The sequence below is a fragment of the Sturnus vulgaris genome, chromosome 3, assembly GCF_052056855.1.
Source record: "Sturnus vulgaris isolate bStuVul1 chromosome 3, bStuVul1.hap1, whole genome shotgun sequence".
In the NCBI taxonomy this organism is placed as follows: domain Eukaryota; kingdom Metazoa; phylum Chordata; class Aves; order Passeriformes; family Sturnidae; genus Sturnus; species Sturnus vulgaris.
In genome coordinates this window covers 57,201,981-57,221,118 of record NC_142245.1, presented here as the reverse complement: position 1 = coordinate 57,221,118, position 19,138 = coordinate 57,201,981, and the positions used below count along the sequence as shown (strand labels likewise).

At 36.3% G+C, this 19,138-nt stretch overlaps 1 protein-coding gene across 5 annotated transcripts in view; it reads right to left on the bottom strand.

Moving 5' to 3' along the window:
• Positions 1–1,188: 1,188 nt before the first annotated feature.
• The window catches only part of RGS17 (regulator of G protein signaling 17), a 71,104-nt gene continuing 53,154 nt past the window's right edge, over positions 1,189–19,138 (bottom strand). For 3 of the 5 annotated variants that reach the window (XM_014888369.2, XM_088161713.1, XM_088161714.1), the window contains exons 3-5: positions 9,706–9,795; positions 7,691–7,925; positions 1,189–4,676 (exon numbers count right to left, since the gene is read on the bottom strand). In XM_014888369.2, the coding sequence (XP_014743855.2) occupies positions 4,488–4,676; positions 7,691–7,925; positions 9,706–9,795 (514 nt within the window). In that variant the 3' untranslated portion in view covers positions 1,189–4,487. The remainder of the gene's footprint in view (positions 4,677–7,690; positions 7,926–9,705; positions 9,796–19,138) is intronic. The other 2 variants (XM_088161715.1, XM_088161716.1) reach the window with 1 other exon arrangement.

Below are 19,138 nucleotides of genomic sequence, written 5' to 3'. Positions count from 1 at the left end.
GTCCCAGGATGTGCTACAGTGCTACTCTTGGGTCTCTTAAAAAACAACAGCCTTATAGGCTGAGAAAAACCCTATTTGGAAGTTGGTAGTTAGACATGATTCAGATCAGCTTGAAGGAGATTTTGCAGCTCTCTGCCTATATGCAACCTTAATTTTTTGCTTTGTTGGATTTGATGAGGGCTCAGGCTCTGTTGGCTGGGTCAACAATGCCAGGAGCAGGCTCACAGACATTGTGGAAATACAGACTTTACACCTTGGGGAGTAGAGAGTTGCTGAAGTTAGACAATTTCCTATATCAGCTTTCTTTGATTGCTTTTGAATTGATCTTGTGGAATACTTCTGCTAAATGGCTTTTGCAACCACTTCCTGCATATGGAAGTTGTGGGTTCCTGAGCAGGCTCACAGCATGGTCAGTCCAGCAAATGGCTCTTACTGAAAAAGCCCCCTGCCTGATTTTAGATATTGGCTCCACAGGCATATGCTCCTTGTAATTGAGTTTGCTGTCTAGGGAATCGAGTGTGGCATGAGATGACATCTTAAACCCTGGCTGTTGAAGCTATAGTGTAGGTCTCCTTTATTTGCTCAGTTTAGGCCGCAGCCTAGCAGCATTTCAGCATGCTTTTAATTTTAAAAATTGCTATTGCTAGCTGAAGTCTGGTTTGTGTCCACTTTCTGGTGTCCTGCAAATGGACTATGTGGACTCCACAGGCACTCAAGTGAGTTATGGACTTCCACTTGGCTGTGGACCTGGATGTGCTATGACCACACTTCCACAGTACTGTGCTGTAGCTGTTTAACCTGCGGCCCAGCCATCTGTGTCACCGACCTGTCTTTTCTCCATCAAACCTCTAGTCTCCTTCATACCACATGTGCCTTCAGGCTAATCTGAATGCTCGTGATACCGTCTGTGTGTTTTGCTTTATCCTGGGTGTCCCAAACTACTTTAAGCTCAGTTATGTGAAAGCTGGCTATAAACAGCTAAGTTACACACGTATAACACGTCATACATTCAGTTTCTTTGCAACCTAAAGGACAGGAGGGTACACAAGTGCTCTGCTTATTTTTGTCTCTTTGGCATTAGGCTCCATTTGAAAGGAATTTAAAACACCAGGCAAAAGTGACAAAAACATAACTCACTTTCTGTAGTGCACTTGCTATATACATTGTCATGAAAAACTGAAATACAAGTTAATACATACTTATTTTATTCCAAGCTATAGAATAAGTGCATTTAGGCAGCTTTTCAAAGTGTATTGTACACTGCATGCACAATAAATCAGTTTAATAGCTTGACTTTTTTACAATTTGTGTTCAAAGAACTGTATGATAGGCAATGAGATCATGTTACGTCTTGTCCATTTGGACCACATCCATTTTTGTCATAAAAAAAATTTGGGAAACCCAAAACAGTAAACAAAATGTATATTAAATGTTTTAATATGAGCATTTGCTCTAAGAAAGAAACTTTACATGTTATATTCAATTTTTCAATCCCTCCCAAAAGAGGATTTTAGACAATAAATTTTGAACGTGATTTCATTGCAGTATTACACTGAAGATTGGTGTAATATTTTTCAAAATGATGTCACAGTTTCCAAGTACAGATTTTGGAATCTTATGCTAGAAATCAAGGTAATATTTTAGGGCCTGCACATCTAGCTTTAAAACTGTCTTGAAAGGATGACTTGTCTGTGTTGACAAGAACGTCTACCTGTGTGAAATATCTTATAAAGATAGCTTATGACTAGCAGGTCACCGTCAAATAGTAACATTAAGAATTCAAGTCTACATTTGTCAAGACTTATGCATGCAGTTTTGTCTCTTACACATTGCTTAGATGTGTGCACTAAATGTGTTGTGCCTCAAACACCAACAACTTGAAATTACACTATATAAATATATACATATATGATGCTGTATATGTTTAGTACCAAGTAAATATAACTAGTCAAATGATACTAGACATATGTTGGACCATAGTTAAATTCCAATTAAGAAAAAAGCAAGAAAATTTTTTTTTCCTAACAGCATTTCACAGTAGAAGGAGGCAGTCCTTTCTCACTGAATTTTTCCCCCCCTCAGGATTTGTAAACATCATAGCTCATATTCTATCAGTATAATAATTGAATATTTTATTCATAATGGTAAATAGGTAACCAACATGAATAAAGTTGTCATAACACGGTAGCACTTTCAGACAAAACAGGTATTTATTAAAAGAAACATTTATAAATATTTTGTCTTGCATTTTAAACTACATTTTCATAAATAACAATATTTAAAAGTGCTGAATATGGTAGGATAGTCAGCAATGCCACTGTAAACAGATTTGTTTTTCCACTTTGCAGATTTTTGTTTTAGATCCCATTTTGTCAAACACTACAACAGTTAAAATATTTGCATAGGGAATAGAGAATAGCCCTTTTAATCATCTCCTGAATTCTATATAAATTACAAAACCAAATGAGTTTAAGAAACAGTTTGTTAAATTGTTCATATATATATATCCAAAAAAAGCACACAGGTTTCAAGTAAAAAGAATGACTAAAAAATTCCCCAAACCTGCTATTTGAAGCATGTTCAATAAATTAAGAAAATGAGAGGTAGTAAAACAAAGGGAAAAAAAGAAGCCCCAGAAGATAAACTAAGACCTGCACCCTCCCAGTTAGGGTGTCACAGCAGACCTGCCTCGGCAGCAGCAGCTCCCGCCAAAGCCGGCACCGGAGGCTGCCCGCAGGAAGTAACTGAGGGGTTGGAGCCAACTGTGTTCAGGCCAGATTCCACTCAAGGACACAACTGCCAGACCTTCCAGGCCAATCGAAAGCGATGGGCTTGTGCCATGTTTAGTCCTATGTAAGTGAGAAGAACCTCGCCTCAAGTCTTAATATGGTTGTCAGTATTAAATATATATATATATATACACACACACACATATATATATATATATTTAACAAGTATTCAGAGCAATTTCTTGGTATATCTTTAGCAGTTTATGAGGGATACTAACACTCATTTTGCTTGCTTATGGTAGGTATGAAGATGGGGTTTTTTAAGTTCCAAGTCACTGTCTCTTTAAACATCAAAATGCGTCCTGAAACTGGACATTCTTTGATAAAAAGGCCAAGCAAACACCTATTAAAAACACCATGGCAGCCTAGCGATAGGAGTACTGTGCTGCCTTAGCTCAGATTAAGGGCTCAGTACAGGAATCTTTACCCAGGAAAGATACCCATTGTGTTTCTGTAGGCATTTTGCTTGGGTAAGACCTGTTTAGAAGCCCTTGAAGTTTGGTTTAATAATTCTCTCCAAACTCCTTGTTTTCAAGGAGTTGTTCAAAATCAATGAGGCTAGAAGCTAAGTCTTCTTTAACCCGCCACCTCGTAAAACATGACTTCATTTAAAAACATTTTTTACCAGATTTAGCTTTCAAAAAAAATATCTTACAGAACAGATGCAGTTCATCAAAATGTTCTAAAATGCTCTAAAATGCTACATGTAGGCAATCTTTTATTAAATTTCTTTATTCAAAAAACTAAATTATCAAGCTTTTTGTGTTGTTTCTTGTTTCTTTTTTTTTTTTTTTTTTTGCTGAAGTACATAACATTATACAACAGTGTTAGAACTGGATAGCCAGTCTTTAATAAATCAATTACAGTATCTGACATCTGAAATGTACATTGAAAATCTTTGTTCTTTTAACAATTAAACAATATCAGCGCATAGATTGTGTCACCCAGAAATGGATCCCTTTAAGTGATTTGTGCTTTTTTTTTTTCTTCTTTTATTTTTCTTTTGCTTTGACATTGCAAACTCTGTAATGAAAATGCCACAGTTTTGGCAGTGAACAACCAGAGGAATCCTCTGCTTGATTTATTTTAAATAAACAGTGATAAATAGCTCTTTTTCTCTGTACAGAAATATTGGCTTCAAAAAGTCAGTGTATTGTACTCAGTAGAGCATGTAGAGTAATGCTACACCTTAAAAATTGGCTTTTTAGTTAGTGATGTTAAAAAATGCAAGCCTCTTTCTGGTTTGCTGCAATTGTTTCTATGTACCATAGGACTGTATTGCACAAAAAAAAAGTTTTTAAATACAGATATAATTTATGTTATTGGATTAAATATTGCAACAACTAAGTGGTAAGTGAAGCAGTTTTACCTTGCACATGCAGTGTGAGGATACACAAGGAGACTGTTCATAAAACTACAAATACATCATTGCAATCTTGACTGCAGTAGGGTGAAAGGAGTGTGAAACAAATGTATTTTGGCAAATCCATTGATCCCCTCCCACTCCATCTTGAGCAAGGAGGACCTTGGTAAAAATGTAGACAGAGACCATAATATGTTTGTTTTTTTTCTTCACAGTAGCCTGAGTAGTGCTAAACTGTAGTTCTCCAGGAACTCAGCTCCAGATGTTATTAAACTACTTTTCTTCCATCCCACCCACCCCCCAAAAAAATCAAGTTGTTTTTTTTTTAATTATAATTAAGTTTCAGAAGTAGAGCCTGTAATACTTTCAACAAGAGACTTATAAATCTGAGAGTTCAAAAACCTTGGAAAAGAGTCTCTGTGCATCAAGGTGTATATCTGGAGCTGGGCATCTTCATACATGTGAGGGCTGGGATCCAACAAGTTTCTGTTGATCACTTCTCTCACTCGGGAATCAAGACTAACCTGAAGAAGATGAGCACAGAATAATAAAACAGTAACATTGGAAAAGCCGTAATATGTGTCTTTATTTCTCAGGGCTCCACTGAAGATATTGAATTTATCAGTTATTCAAGTAATGCTCTGTGCTTCTTTCAGAATCATCACAAAATTACTGTATAATGAACTGAAACCATCAACTTTATTTCAGTTTTGACTTGGTCTTTGCATCCATCTTAAGATCTGTGTAATTAAATGCAGCTGTATAGCATATTAAATGCAGTACAATTGAAGTTTCCCAAAATATGTTGTTTTACCTTAAAAAATAATTTGCATGTATTTAAAATTATTTCTCTGAACTGAACGTTGAATTACTTTCATTCAGAGAGCTGCAAGTTTTTTTTTCTGAGCATTTGTGGTTAAACTTTTGGAAGATTTCTATTCATCATTCTTATCTGGCTGCCCTAGAGGGTATTTCTTTTCTAGTTTTTTTTAGGCACTACACTTGTTCTTTACAAATTACCCAGGGATTTTTATAATTTTTATTATGTTAATCTCCCCATTAATGTTAACTATTTCAGATTTGTTCTTCTTGTCAGGACTCTTCAACATCTGGTAATTCATACTTTTGCATTTTCTGTTATCACAGAGCAGGTATGTTATACATTGGACTGCCAGGCGAGGGTCTGAAAGTCTGTCAGATGTCTTAGTATGAACATGAAATCAGGAAAGGAAGTGACAGAAACAGCAGGCACTGGGCCATTTAGCATTACCAGCCACAACACATCCAAGTTCTCTATAAGGCTCAAGAAACTCAGTAAGAGAAGGCTGAGAAATAGGTTTGCTTCTTTAGTAATGCTACATGTCTGACAGAGAGAGGTAATGCTTATAGGAAGTAAATGGATTTCTGGAGAAAAAGAACCAAAATTAAGGGATTTAAATCAGAATCTTTATCAGTTTATCTGCTGCTACAATTGTCTGGGAGAAAATCTGAACTTCTGGTTATTCCCATATGAGAGTCCAAGAATGAAGCTGACATATTTTATCAAATGAAATGCATAATACCTAAGGAATTATATAACATTTTATTCAAGCCTTTAACTGAAATAGATTAATTTTGAAATTATCTTCACCTGTAGTAAAGAAAAAGCGTTCCTAGCAAACCACGTTTTGTAATGCAGAGATATATAAATATATAAGCACTATAGAAGAGTTTTTCTTAGGCCACATCATGTACCTTTATTTTCTTTGCCTTGTCTTTGTGCATTGTATTTGAATTTCTACTCAATGGCGTTATGCTAATTTATGCTCACTGTGGACCTTGCTTCCTACATTTTACTTCTTCATTCAGTAATAATTTGCAACTTCATTCATATGAATGAAGTCAAAAGTGATTTATAGCTCCATTATCTTCTCTTGTGCCATAGTATCTGCTTTTGCTTTGGAGTGAAATACAATTGCCAATACAGGAGGCTAATAATAAGTTTTTCTTCTAATACTGTATATTTACCAGCTAGGTATGTGATGAATGCTCAATTGTCTTTTTAAGCTAAGATCAATCAGCATTTGGAATTCAAACACTAACTAAGCATTGTTTGACTTAGAGTTTAACAAAGCTAGTCACGAACTTGGTGCACTGGATGCATATAGATCTTATCAATCCAGCTGCTCCTGCCCATACTGGAAATCTTAGGAGGCAAACAAGAACTGTTTGTAATGCATTAGAACAGCATGGGAATGGAGAAATTCTTGTTCGTCCAGTCATCCCTTTCCAGATGCTACCTTTTGGCATAAGAGCTGAAATATTTAGCATGACTTGTTCAGTAAAGAAGTTATTGAGGCAGAAGGTCTTAGTGTTCTAAACAGATACTTTGTATTCATCTGTTTAGCTAGAAAATACCTTTAGTAATTCCAACTAGTTTTGCCATCTGGCTTTAGTGAGTCACTGAAAAAATACAAAGCAAATTAACGGTTCCATAATTAATTTTGTTTTTTTCATTCTCTAAATGCAATTAACTTTTATTATGCTCAGTGGCTCAAAACCCCACTATCCTGCCAAATTTGAGGGTTTTCTGATCCCAGCTATTATGTTTGATATTGAAGAACCAATTAGCTGCACAGACTGGTTTTTTTTGACCTAAATGTGTGTGCCTGCATGTCAGGGGAAGAATTGCTTAAATCTTAGTATGTCCTTTTCGTGCTGTAGAAATGCAATGGTCTGGGCTTGAAGTCTATTCAAACACATTCTGAAGACACATGGCTGCAACACTGCCACTCAAAACTAGCACAGCACTGTACTCCTGCCCATACTCACTGGCTAAGCAGCACCACTGGTCTCTCATAATTGTGCCTTATGACTGATAACCAAGTGACAGCAAATACTGGAGGAGAAAGAGCTTGCCTGTTCTGTCAGTAGCATACTCCAATATGCCACCAAACCAACAATACAGCTAGTACTGAAGATAGAATGAAAATTTATATTTACTTCTCAGTACTGTATCGTACTATACCACACCACACCACACCACACCACACCACACCACACCACACCACACCAGCGTATTTCAAAGACTTTGCTTCACCATGTATGAAATCACAGGCTCACAAATCCAAACATATTTTGAATTTTCATCTTGGTTAGCATCCTTCATCTAGCAAGGTATCTTAATACATGGAGATTTCCAGGGTTGAAGTAAATCCTTCAGACAGTATTCTATCTTTGTATGGTTGCAGAGCAGTAGGGTCAGGTTGCCACTTGGTGTAAATGAGAGTATCTTAACTGATCTCTTCTTGGCATTTATCTACTCAGGATTTTAGCCCTTTCCATCTTAGCTGATGTCAGTGAGCTTTGCTGCTACTGCCATTTCATTTAATCCAGAATGCAATAACTTACTAGGTTTTAGAGCATTTTGTGGGTAAACTGTACTCACATTTCTAAAGGATATTCTAAAATCATATGGGCATTCATCCCAAGCATAATATGTCCTTTTCTGCCTAAGAATTTCCTTTTGCATTTGCATAAGTAATATTTACAGCTTTACCTCTTTTGGTGATAGTATAGAAATGTAATCTTCATATATAAGTCTTGCTTTTTCTTCAATAACTTTCTTGTTCTGTTCCTTCTTTAGATCTTCACATGCAAGCCAGAAAAGCAGGTTCTCCTCACTATACTCCGTTCTAAGAAACTCTCTGAAAAGGTTCCTCCCAGCTGGTGTTTTCATCATCTTGTCAAAATTCTGAGCCCAAGACAAAATTTCATCTGCAGTAGGGTTTTGGCTGCAAAAGCAAATATCATTACAAATATGCTTCTATTTTTGTAACAGTGTTTTCATACATTCATCCAAAAATTCTCCTTTCAACTGTACTTTAATCCAAAGTGAAAACTGGAAGCAACAAGGCTTCAGCAGTAACAGGGGATTTTTTTTGTGCTCTTGACTTGTGCATTCATTATCCCAATAGCCCACTAAATGTTTTTAATGTTATGAGACATGCACTTCACTTTTTATGAGTTTTCTGCTGGTGTTCTTGGCCATGTGGCTCAAAAGCACTGAATTCCTGCCTCTGCAGTTAAAGGAGATTCCAGGAAGCTGGAAATAGACTCTCTTTCGTGAGTTTAGATGACACCTGATGTCCCTGCCTCCCTCTGATGGTGACTGTACACGTTTTGGTTTAGGAAGAACAAGAAAAACAAAAAGCTCTTGGCAGCCAAAAGCATACTAATGAGGCCAAACAAAGTAGTAATTCAGAGAGATTTTAAATTAGCATATTTCTCTGTGTTTGCACCTAAGGGTTGCTAAGCTTCCCTCTGTTTCACGCTATTGACCTGAATGATGATCTTTTGGCCTGAGATGTGATGGATTTTGCTGGCAAAACTGTAAAGAGAAGAAATGGGGAAAAGTCCTTATTTCCATTTCCTGAAGGAAAGTATTTGTGGCTTTTACCAGTGGATGCACTGGGTAAGTGATCAGAAGACTTACTGGTGTCACTAATCCATTAATGTAACAATGAATACCTTAAGAAAGTAATTCTCCAGATTACTTAACACCAATTAAATATCGTTTCAAACTTAATTTTGAGCACTCATCCTCTCCTTCCTTATCTAAGACAAGAACTTTACTAGCTGTTGTCATTAGCTTCTCTGTTAGCATGATGCACAATTAGTGACATTTGTCCATATAATTTCTGTTCAGGTCAATTTATCAACTCCTACTCTGCATGCAAGGCAGAGTGGATGATGGGAAGCTATTTGTGATAAATCACAAATTGTTTAACTGCAGAGTACTTTAAACTGACTGAAAAAGTTTAAACATAGATTTTAAGGTGAACAGTCCTCTCAGGACTCTGGCCTCTCTGCTGAGGTGGATGGGGCTGACAAACAACCCAGGCTCTCTTCACTATCGTATTTTGTAGAAATTAGTGATATTGTCTTCTCATAAAAGACCATGATGAGTTGTTTGGGTTGTTTTTACCACCATATGTATCCTTTAAAGTTTCTTTCTGATGGAATTCTCTTCTTATGGAAGAGAACTCAGGGTCCCTGACAGATTACCATTTTCCCCACACAATAAACATGGGCCCAAGCTTTAGACAAGTAGAAGCTCAGATTTCCAGTGCATTTAACCTAGTTTGCAAGGTATGTGTTTTTTGGTTAATTCCAGTGAAAACATAGTTCAAGCTGTTTTATGAAAGGTAGCCATGTTAAAAATTTGGTCATGATGTACACTTGCGAGTATAAATTTTTTTCTTGTCTGGATAGACAGGAAGAAATGTTTTCACAGGTAGCAGAGGCTTCTTATAGAGATCCACATATGGAACTATCCATGCACCTTCCATTTCTCCCCATGGCTATTCCCCACAAATAAGAAACTGTAAATAAGCCTGACTTGTGAATGTCTCTGTTGTCATTTCATTGTCAGCACAGATTTTGCTTCCCTTTGTACAGAATTTTTTGGAGGAAAAGCAATTAAAAGGACATTCCCAAAGAATTAAACCCAAGACAATTATTGATATTAGTAAAAGACAAAACACTTATTAGATACCAGTTTGATCAACTTACCATTCTTCTATGACCTGGATACTCTCCAGTTTGGTTGTATGTGGTGGCCTTCCTGCATTGTCTCCTCTATCTTCATTCCTAACAGTGAGGCTGCAATGTAGTACAACACTTTATTTTGTCTAGAGAAAGTTAATTAAAAACAATGACTATAGTAATGCAAACTTTTAAAAGATATAGGCCTATATAGGGTATAATTTTTCACTCTCATGTGTAAAATTTTAGAGAAAAATTTTTATAATGACTTTTCTCCTGAACTATGATGAATATAAATTTACAGTTGCTATTAGCACATACAGGTTTTTTTTGAAGCTCACCGTTTATTCACTGAAATATGGGCAAATACTTAGAGGTCACTTTTGGAGTATTTTCAAATACTTAGTTGACTGAGAATACTAACAACAGTATGAGTAGGGGGGATATGAATATCTGAACTGGATATTTATGGGGCTTTGATGCCCCAGTAGTTCTGGATAGTTTTTCGGTCTTCATGAATGTTCCCTTTTCTCTCTCCAAGATACAGTCCAGTAGATGGCTCAGATACAGAACTTAGCATGTGGCAGCTCCTTATGATTTCCTCTTCTGACCTAAATTTGTTTTCCATTCCAAAAAGTAAAACATACTGGCTTCTGAGTAGAAAGGCCTCTATTACCTTCATATTACCACAAGCAAGGAAAAGAAAGACTTCCATTATGCAAGGATATTTTTAATGGTTTTGTTTGTTTTTTTTGCTTCTCCTTTGAACTGATAATTAGAATAACTTTTTTTTTCTGCAAATATCTTTTTAATCAGATTTGCTGTAGTGGTAAAGACTTCCTCTGTGTGTGTTCTCTGTGAATCTTCTGGAACATGGTATTGGCAGCAAACCCACAATTCCTGATAACTACTGCAATAAAGTATGTTTTGAGTGACATAGATATTCATATGGAAAACCTAATTCTGATAATTAAGCTTAAGAAGTGGAATGTAGTAAGGAGATGGAAATTTCTTTTCATCAGGTGTTCCCTATGTGTCTGGTTGAGAGAAAACAAGCAACCAAGCAAAAAATCCCCCTTCCAATGTCAAGAGCTCTTATTTTGAATATTAAGTGTTCACAATACAGTGATGCTCTCAGTCACTCTAAGTGTTGCTGCAAAAATATGTTTATAGCATAAAGCTTCTCCCTCCCCCACTAATCTAAATAACTCCTGCTCAGCTTTAAAAGGAAATCCCAGCTCTGAGACATCTTTAGCACAAATAATCTTTCTTTATAGGTTCTCTGCATTTATGAGTTTCTTCAACATTTTTTTTCCAAGCATTTGGCAGAGCTAATAGGTATTCTCAAATACTCTTCTCAAAACTGGAAGTTTAAGCTCCCAGATAAAGCAGAACACATATTAAGACTTAAACATTACAAAGACGTACACTTGCAAAAGAAGCTTTTTGATACTGGTTGCTCCTTCACTTACCTGCCAAGACCTTAGTTCAGGCCCTTGGTCCTGCTTCCCCTGTTACAGCGTAGGTATGCAGCTCCAGTGCTGCTAAGGTTGTTAGGGTGTCATCAACTGCTGCAGGAGAAACAACACATCCTGAACTCTGGGGTTGGCAGGTAAAAAGCCTTTCCGTCTCCTCTGACCTGTTGTTCATCAGTCTACAGAGGGAGCACCCAGGAAAGACAGAAAGGAGTTCCATGTACAGGAGGAGAAAAAAAAGGACCATCCACTTTCTTTCTGTCTTGTAATCTTTAAGTCTACACATGTAACTGCTTAGGGTCACCTTGCATCTGGCCAGAGCACAAAGTTGGAGAGAGGGAGAAGCAGGGAAAGCACAAAGCTCTCTCTCCCTCTCTCCCTCCCTCCCTCCTTCCCTCCTTTGCAGTCAATAGGTAGAGCAGCATTTGTCTTCTCTGCTGGGTGAAGAGAGCAGAGTGTCCTTTGGTTCCACGGAAGAATAACACCATGGAAGGAAACGGCTTGTGTAGGTTGTGACAGGATGTTCATTTGAGTTTGCCTAAAATACAAGGAAGCTGCCTGTTTTCCTTTCTCCATCACATGAGCAGCAACTAAGCTGTACTGAGATAATTCACTTGTCAGGCACTAGACATTCAAGGTTTGGATGCAGAGTCTTACTGGAAGTAGAATGTGACTCATCTGAGAGAAGTCAGTATACACTGCTAATTTAATTTGTTGTCTGGGATCAAATACTGTTTGCTTTGCTCATGCAAAATTTCTGCTAGACTTGGGAAAACCATCATGGGTTGATGAAGGGAGAACAATGTAAAGTAGTGAGTGGTGAATAAGAGAAATAGGAATAGGAGCAATAAGGCCATGTTGACTTCATTGCATTTTTTTTTTTTTAATCAAAGGAATAATTATTAGACAGTATGCACTTTTATTTTCTTAAAAAAAATCAAAAACCAAAGCAACAAAACAAACAATAAAAAGTTCAGATTGTGGGCCTGGACATAGTATGCAGTTTTCTGCTATCTATGCCATAGTGACAATGCAAGGTACACAGTTGGCCAGGATTCCTTCATCTCACCATTTGTAACTGGAGTTTAATGGCTGAAGTTAGTGAAGGCTGAAAAACAGAGAACACTCCAAAGATGGAACTGTCACACTGGGTTTGAACACGTTGGGATATTACATTTAAACTGTGATACTTTTGCAATGCATCTCGGCCTAAATTCTGCATTATGTTTCCTGTGACAAAACTAGCACTACATTTCAACTTTTATTTATCTATATCTGTCAAGGCTAATATTCCATCAGATAAGTTACTTTTGAAATGTTTTTCCTGGGAATGAAACAATCATTTTTATACTGAAGTACATTTCACTCAAGGAACTGGTTCACGATCTCTTAGAAAATAATTAAATATTTAAGCATTTTTGACTGCAAAGCTAGCTTGAAAGCAGCCTTTAAGGAACTGATTACAATAACAGATTGCTACCTTTTAAATTGAAATTACAACACTGCACTGCTCTTTCCTATGTTACCACATTCAGCTAGAAACACCCTATGTGTTGACTGTTGCTCTGTGGAATTGAAGCAGTCTGCAGTAGCAAAGGTGTTCTGCATACCTGGAGCTGATGTTCTTGATACATTAATCCATCATTGAAGCTTAGCTGATTGTGTCAGAAGGATTATGCTGTATTGTGTAATACTAAACAGACTAATAACAGGCTAAAGATTACCAAAATTATTAGTTAAGGCTTTAAGAAAAGGGAATTGCTGATACACATTATCAAAAGTAGTTAAGTGAAAAGGTGGTGCACTAGAGAGACATCTGATGCAAACTAACATCTTTGGTGCTATTATTATTTACTAGTTGGAATACACTCAGCAGTTATCTTTAAAATTTAGAGATGCAAATTACCCATGATAAAAGCATAACAAAACTACTAATGACTTAAAAATGGAGAGTTTGGGATGTCTAAAAGCAGAGTTTAAATGGAAAGAACTAGCATGAGTTTGTTCTCTCTTCGTATAGAAGGTTTATTCTGCCTACTTCTATGCTGATTTTATTGCTCTAGAGAGTACAGTAAAACATACTTCAGTGCCCTGAGCTCGATATACCTTTCAAATATATCTTGGGTTCCTGACTGCTACAACTGCTACAATTCCTTCTTGAACTACTGCAACAGTATTATTATGAATAATTTCTGCTTGGAGGGAAGGTATTTCTATTTTTCAACTTTCACACAATTTATAAGTAAAAATGTTTATGATCAGGTACTACTTACAGAAGCATACATATTGAACAAATGACTATCAATAAGGCTAAGTGTGTCTAGGTTTCTATCTGATGTGTTTTTGGGGGTACTGCAGGGATTTAGAAAACGGATCTTTATTTATTTAGCTGCTATTATTTGGCTGTTAATATTCAAGTTAAGCAATTAAATAATTGTTCTGTTCAGTAATTACGTAGCTGAATCATTATGGAAGCACCCTGTTGGATGAGAAGATAAAAAAGCCAAGATAATTGTCCAGAATCATCAAGAGTTGAACTAATTTAAAAGCAAATATCTCACAGACTCTTCTTCCAGATGTTTCCAGCTGATGGTTTTAGCCTTTTGTAAGTCGCATCCCTACTGCTGTACTTACCTTCTACTGCCATTAAGAAACTGAAGGTAATTTAGAGTTTGGACCTGATCTTTCATTCTCTGTATATCCAGTAAACAAATGGTATTTAATTGGTTCCCAAGAGTCACGTTCTCAGATACCAGTAGCCTAAACCTGGTGAATCAGTGAAATTGCCTTTTTCATTAAGGCACAAAAACGATGCCATTGTGAGAGGTGCCAAAATTAATATTCTGCCCATGCACGAATGACACCTGGTACTTACTATTCATTCAGGTATTTTCTCTGTTATGTGCCTCATATGCAGTATATTATCACAGTATTTTGCGATTATGTCTGGTACTGAAGATAATGTGACTATTAAAACCTCTTGCCTTAGTGGTGTTTTTTTTGCACTGCCATGTAGATAAGGAGTAGAAATCAAACTGGGACACAGTGAACTAGTTTCATAGGCTATTGGGTTGGCTATTTAGGAGATCTGTGCTCAGTTTCTACTTTTTGGCTGAAATTTGTAGTCTGCTGGGCAGTGACTGCATTTTAGGCTGGACCTGTTTATGTCACACATTTGAGCCATGAGCTCTCAAGCCACAAATGTAACAGAAAAATCTTCTTTATACTAGGCCAAAGGTCACATTAAGTTAATTGTTCATACATAATCTGGCAGAATTTTGTTTTCACATGAAAATCAATATTCAGATTTTTTCTGGTTTTATTTCAGATGCAAAAAAACTTCGTGCTAGTATCTTTTTCATTTTTGATTGTAGTTCAATCTGATCCAACTGTCTTCAATACTGTGGTTCAACAGTCAGTCACTGAAAAATCAGTTGTTCACACAATTCTATTCAGAAGCTCACTCCTAAATGCTGAGGCATGCTCTGTTAGATGTCAGAGATAATTATGGTCCCAATGTCCCATGTGCTGTATGATAATGGAAAAGACAACTATACTGGGATTCTGTAATTTCTTTTATGAAACCTGATTTAACTTATGACTCAAAATAATTTTGTCATTTTTTTCTGACAGGTGGAATATTTAAGCTTGATGTCACGGAATACTAGTCAAGACTGTCTTTGTTTATGCACAGAGGAGAATTATGATTTTGTTACAATGTGCAAAGCAATAATAATGAAAAATAACTGCAATATTATTATGATCCACTCATAAAGAACAATACAGCTATGTTAATCTCAAACCACTGAAGGGACCTCTTATCTTCCTTTTAATGTCACAAAAATAAGTAACATTGAGAGCAAAATGTTACATGAACAATATTATCCAAGGATAGCTCGTTTTTTGTAAGCAGAGTAAAGGGCAAAAACTTGCTTCTACTAAAGTTAAGAAAAGAATTCACTTTTTTGTTACAGTAGATGAATAATATCCAGAATGATTATTCTGAAAAAAACTAGACCTAGAATCATTATTTTTATGAAGAGGAGATGCCTTGTACTAGGCATTTTCATAGGCTCAGATAAACTTGCAGTACATCCTTCAAGTCCCTGGCTGTATTAGAGAGAAATGGGATATATCTCTTATCTGACACTGAGTTTATGTCCTTGTAAGAATAGCAAGGCAGACTAAAGCTCTACAACTCTTCTGATAACACCACTGTATTCAAAACATCTGCCAAATCTGTGGCAATAAAGGAATTCTAGAGTTGAGGCTTGCATGGATGCCTGGAGGTCTGCAAGGCTAACATAAGTGATGTGTAGTAAACTTGTTATTCCTATATGTCTGCCTTAGTAGTCTGTGAGAGACTTTGAAGGGAAATGGTGGTCAGAAGCCTATGGAATTATTTGCTTAAACTGATCAGAATATGGTTGTAACTCACTCAGCAGAACATAATAATTTTTTTACAAATAAGACACAGATCAAAAAAATGGTTTTTTGTCATTAGTGTCCATCCTAGTTCAACAAGTTAATGTTTTACAGCTCTTCACTGAATTCAATGAAGAAATGTAGGATGTAAAATTTTATATTGAAAACAAGTAAGAAATTTAATGAAAAATAGCTACATCCTACTCTGAGTAAAAAAATCAATTGTCTTGTGCTTAAGACTAAATGATGAGATTGTGCTTAGCAGACTGACATAGGAAAGCAGTCTGTTGAGAGAGAGCCAACAATTACCATAAGGTTGTAATCAGCCCACTTGGCAGTGTCCACTGCAACTATAAAGTCCTTTCAAAAAGTCCAGGTACCTGTGGTGCTGAGTTTTCTAAGTGCCAGAGTTACATTTGCCTTAGGTGATAAGATGGTGCAAGAGGCATGTATGATCCAAATTGTTTTTAACAGAAAAAAACAAACATAGACTCCAACTTGGACTCAGCTGTTTTAGAGTGGAAAAAAAATACATTTGCAAGTCGAATTTATAAACTTGACATCTGATTCTGTGAGTCTTACCTCATGTAACTAAAAACACCAAACAGTTTTTTCTTTTTTAATAATGCAAGTATTTGCAACTTAACTATCCTAGAGATTTTGTATTTCAGCTAAAACTCCTCCAGTATTTCAAAACATCAGGTGAGGGATAGAATGTGGAGTCACAAACTTCCCAGTTCTTTGTTCAGCTTACAGTGTGGTCTCACTGTTTTAGCCTTTAACTACAAGAGCTGCAGTAATAACTAGCCTGTTTTTTTTCTCATAGGTCACAAAAAGTAAGATAAAATAAAATAAGTGGTTTGTCTCTTCCAATGCTTCTCCTCTTCCAATGGCTAGAAAACCTACAATTTTTTCCTTTCCAATTTTTCTTTGTTGTATTTTCTCCCTTGATTCAGTTTATGCTGTAGTATGTGTAGTGTTGTGATTCATATTTTCCCCCTTTCTTCATCTCTGTTTGAAGAGCACACAGCTGAGAAACCGTCTGTAACAGACGGTTGGGCACTTCTGTGTGCCATGAATGTGCTTTCAATGAAAAAGTTTAGGATCCTCAGCTCCGGATCCAGTAATATTAAATGCAGGCAAATTTCTGTCTCCCACATGCACATTTTTGCATACCATAAATTGTGGTCCAAGCGGGAGTACAAGGTGTAAATTTTCTGATTTTGCATACTCAGGATGGATGCAGAAGCTGTTTCACAGGCCCTTCCACCAGGGTTTTATGGAGAATGCAGCTGAATGGAACTGAGTTTGTGTTTTGCACAGATTTGACAGTTAAAATTAATTTACTTCTGACTTGGGTCTCTAACATAATAGTGTTTGTGGAAAAGTTTCATGATATCTCATAACCGCTTTTGATAGTTCTAAAAATAATTATCATTACAATTTAAAATTAAATAATCAGTTGTCTTGGTTTTATTCATTGTTAGTTACCATTATTCTTACTACATTTTTGTGAGTAATTCTAGTTAATGTAATAAAAGAATATATTTAAATGAAATATTGTGCTTAACTTTAAGAAGCTCTTTTAAAAATTACATTCTGTCACAGCAAATTTCTTTTCCAGTAGGCTTTCTGATTACAAGAGAAGAGATTTTCTATTAAGAAAACAGCTCATCAGGAAATCCAGCAGCTATATCTCTTAACTTCATGATACATGGAGTATTTGTTAAAGCTTCATCTCTCAGAGTCCTGCATACAGCATCTCCATTTTTCACTCAGAATTGTGTTTATACTAAGAGCTATGGAGAGAAGTGTGAAGAACAATGCCTTACAGCATTAAAATCCCAAAACACAGCAAAAACTGCATTTGTCTTTTGTATTTGAAATATCCTTGCTTCCCTAAAACAGTCTTGAGATTTCTAGAAGAGTAGCATTGATGGTATGGCTGTGGAGTGTGTGGACACAGGAGCAGAGATGTAGTCAAAAGCCCTTGTGCCTACAGATGGGTATCTTGGCCCATGCACTGTCATTTCTGACACCAATGTTGTAGCAGCAGTCTAGTGTGACTGAAAGAATCACTGCCCATTCTCCTGTGTTAGTTCTTTAGTGCTGCTCTTGCAGTGCTATTTCAATTTTTGTGTGTGAAGGAGCAGCTTTTAGCCCTGTGAGATATTTAAGGGTTCAGAAGGAAATACACTTTAAAATATGACAGATGAATAAGGTCCTACCTTTCTTCCTTGTGCAAACTTGGACTAAGTTCTATGAGTTCTTTTGTTCAAAGGTTTATGATAAGGCCAGATCATCTATGTTCAGAGCTTTGAACTTTCCCATGAAAATTAAGAAATTTCTCAGTTCATTTGAGATTGTGTCTTTCTGTCATACTTTGAACGTGAGGGACAGTGGGTTTGATTTCTTACTAGATTTTGATTCCTGTCCTTTCTTAATACTGTGCAGCATTCAGCCTAACTGGTCAAAAGTCAATACAGATTCAACTATAAACCATAAAAGTAAAAGGAGATTAGTGGTAATCACAGTTTAAGATATCTGGAGCACCTCAGGCTATTAAGGTCTAGTCAGTTAAGACATTTAGCTCTGCCCTGATAGTATTATGTTGTGCTATTCCTCAGCTTGAGTAGAAGCAGAATTGGACCCAAATGATCTACTGCTTAAGAGTATAATCATCCCTTTGTTAATGGAAAATCTTGGCCAAGATTTTGGAGTTTATGTAAGATCATTATATAAGGTTATTAAATTGCATCCCACATGGCACCATGAAGGTAGATCATCCTTAATGAAATATGAGTGCTAAACTAAAGTAAGTCATAGAGGGATGTGCTCAGTAAAGCAAGTACTTAAAAGGTTTAAGTAAATCTGTGGTGTTTCACTCTCTTCCCTTTCCTGTGTATTTAATATTTTAAAATGGAATAAAATCTGATAGCCTTTTCTCTTCATAAGGGACAGTCAGGTTAACAGTCTATAAAGCCAGGAGTTGTATTGTCCTTATGTATTTTCCATCAAAGTTGAAAGTAGTATATGTTTGGCCGACAAATTGTCAAATTTGTCCAAACTTCATTTTCCTTTTGCATGGGGTCCTTTTGGACCTCATGAAAAATTTGAAAGCAAAGCCTTGTAGAATTAAAAATCCACATGTCAATACCTCTTCCATCATAGACTGATATTTGCAATATGATCTTTGATATAATTTTTATATTGATTCTTTTGTCTTTTAGAAAATGTTCAGAAGTGTATTGGTAATGGAAAAACTAATCTTCTGAAAAACCCTTCATAAAAGGGTTGTTCTCCTAAAATACTCACAAAAAGACCCAGAAATGTTTTGCAAACATTTAAGATCTGAGTTTCAGTCTTAAAACTGAGTTCAGTGTTTCTTGATGTTGAGAGGGGACCTCCTGTGTTACAGCTTGTTTTTCTTGCCTCTGGTGTCCTGTCAGTGGGCACCACTGAAAACACCCTGGCTCCATCTTCTTTGTTCACTCACTTCAGCTATTTTTACATATTGATGAGATCCCTCTGAGCCTTCTCTTCTCCACGTGGAGCCATGT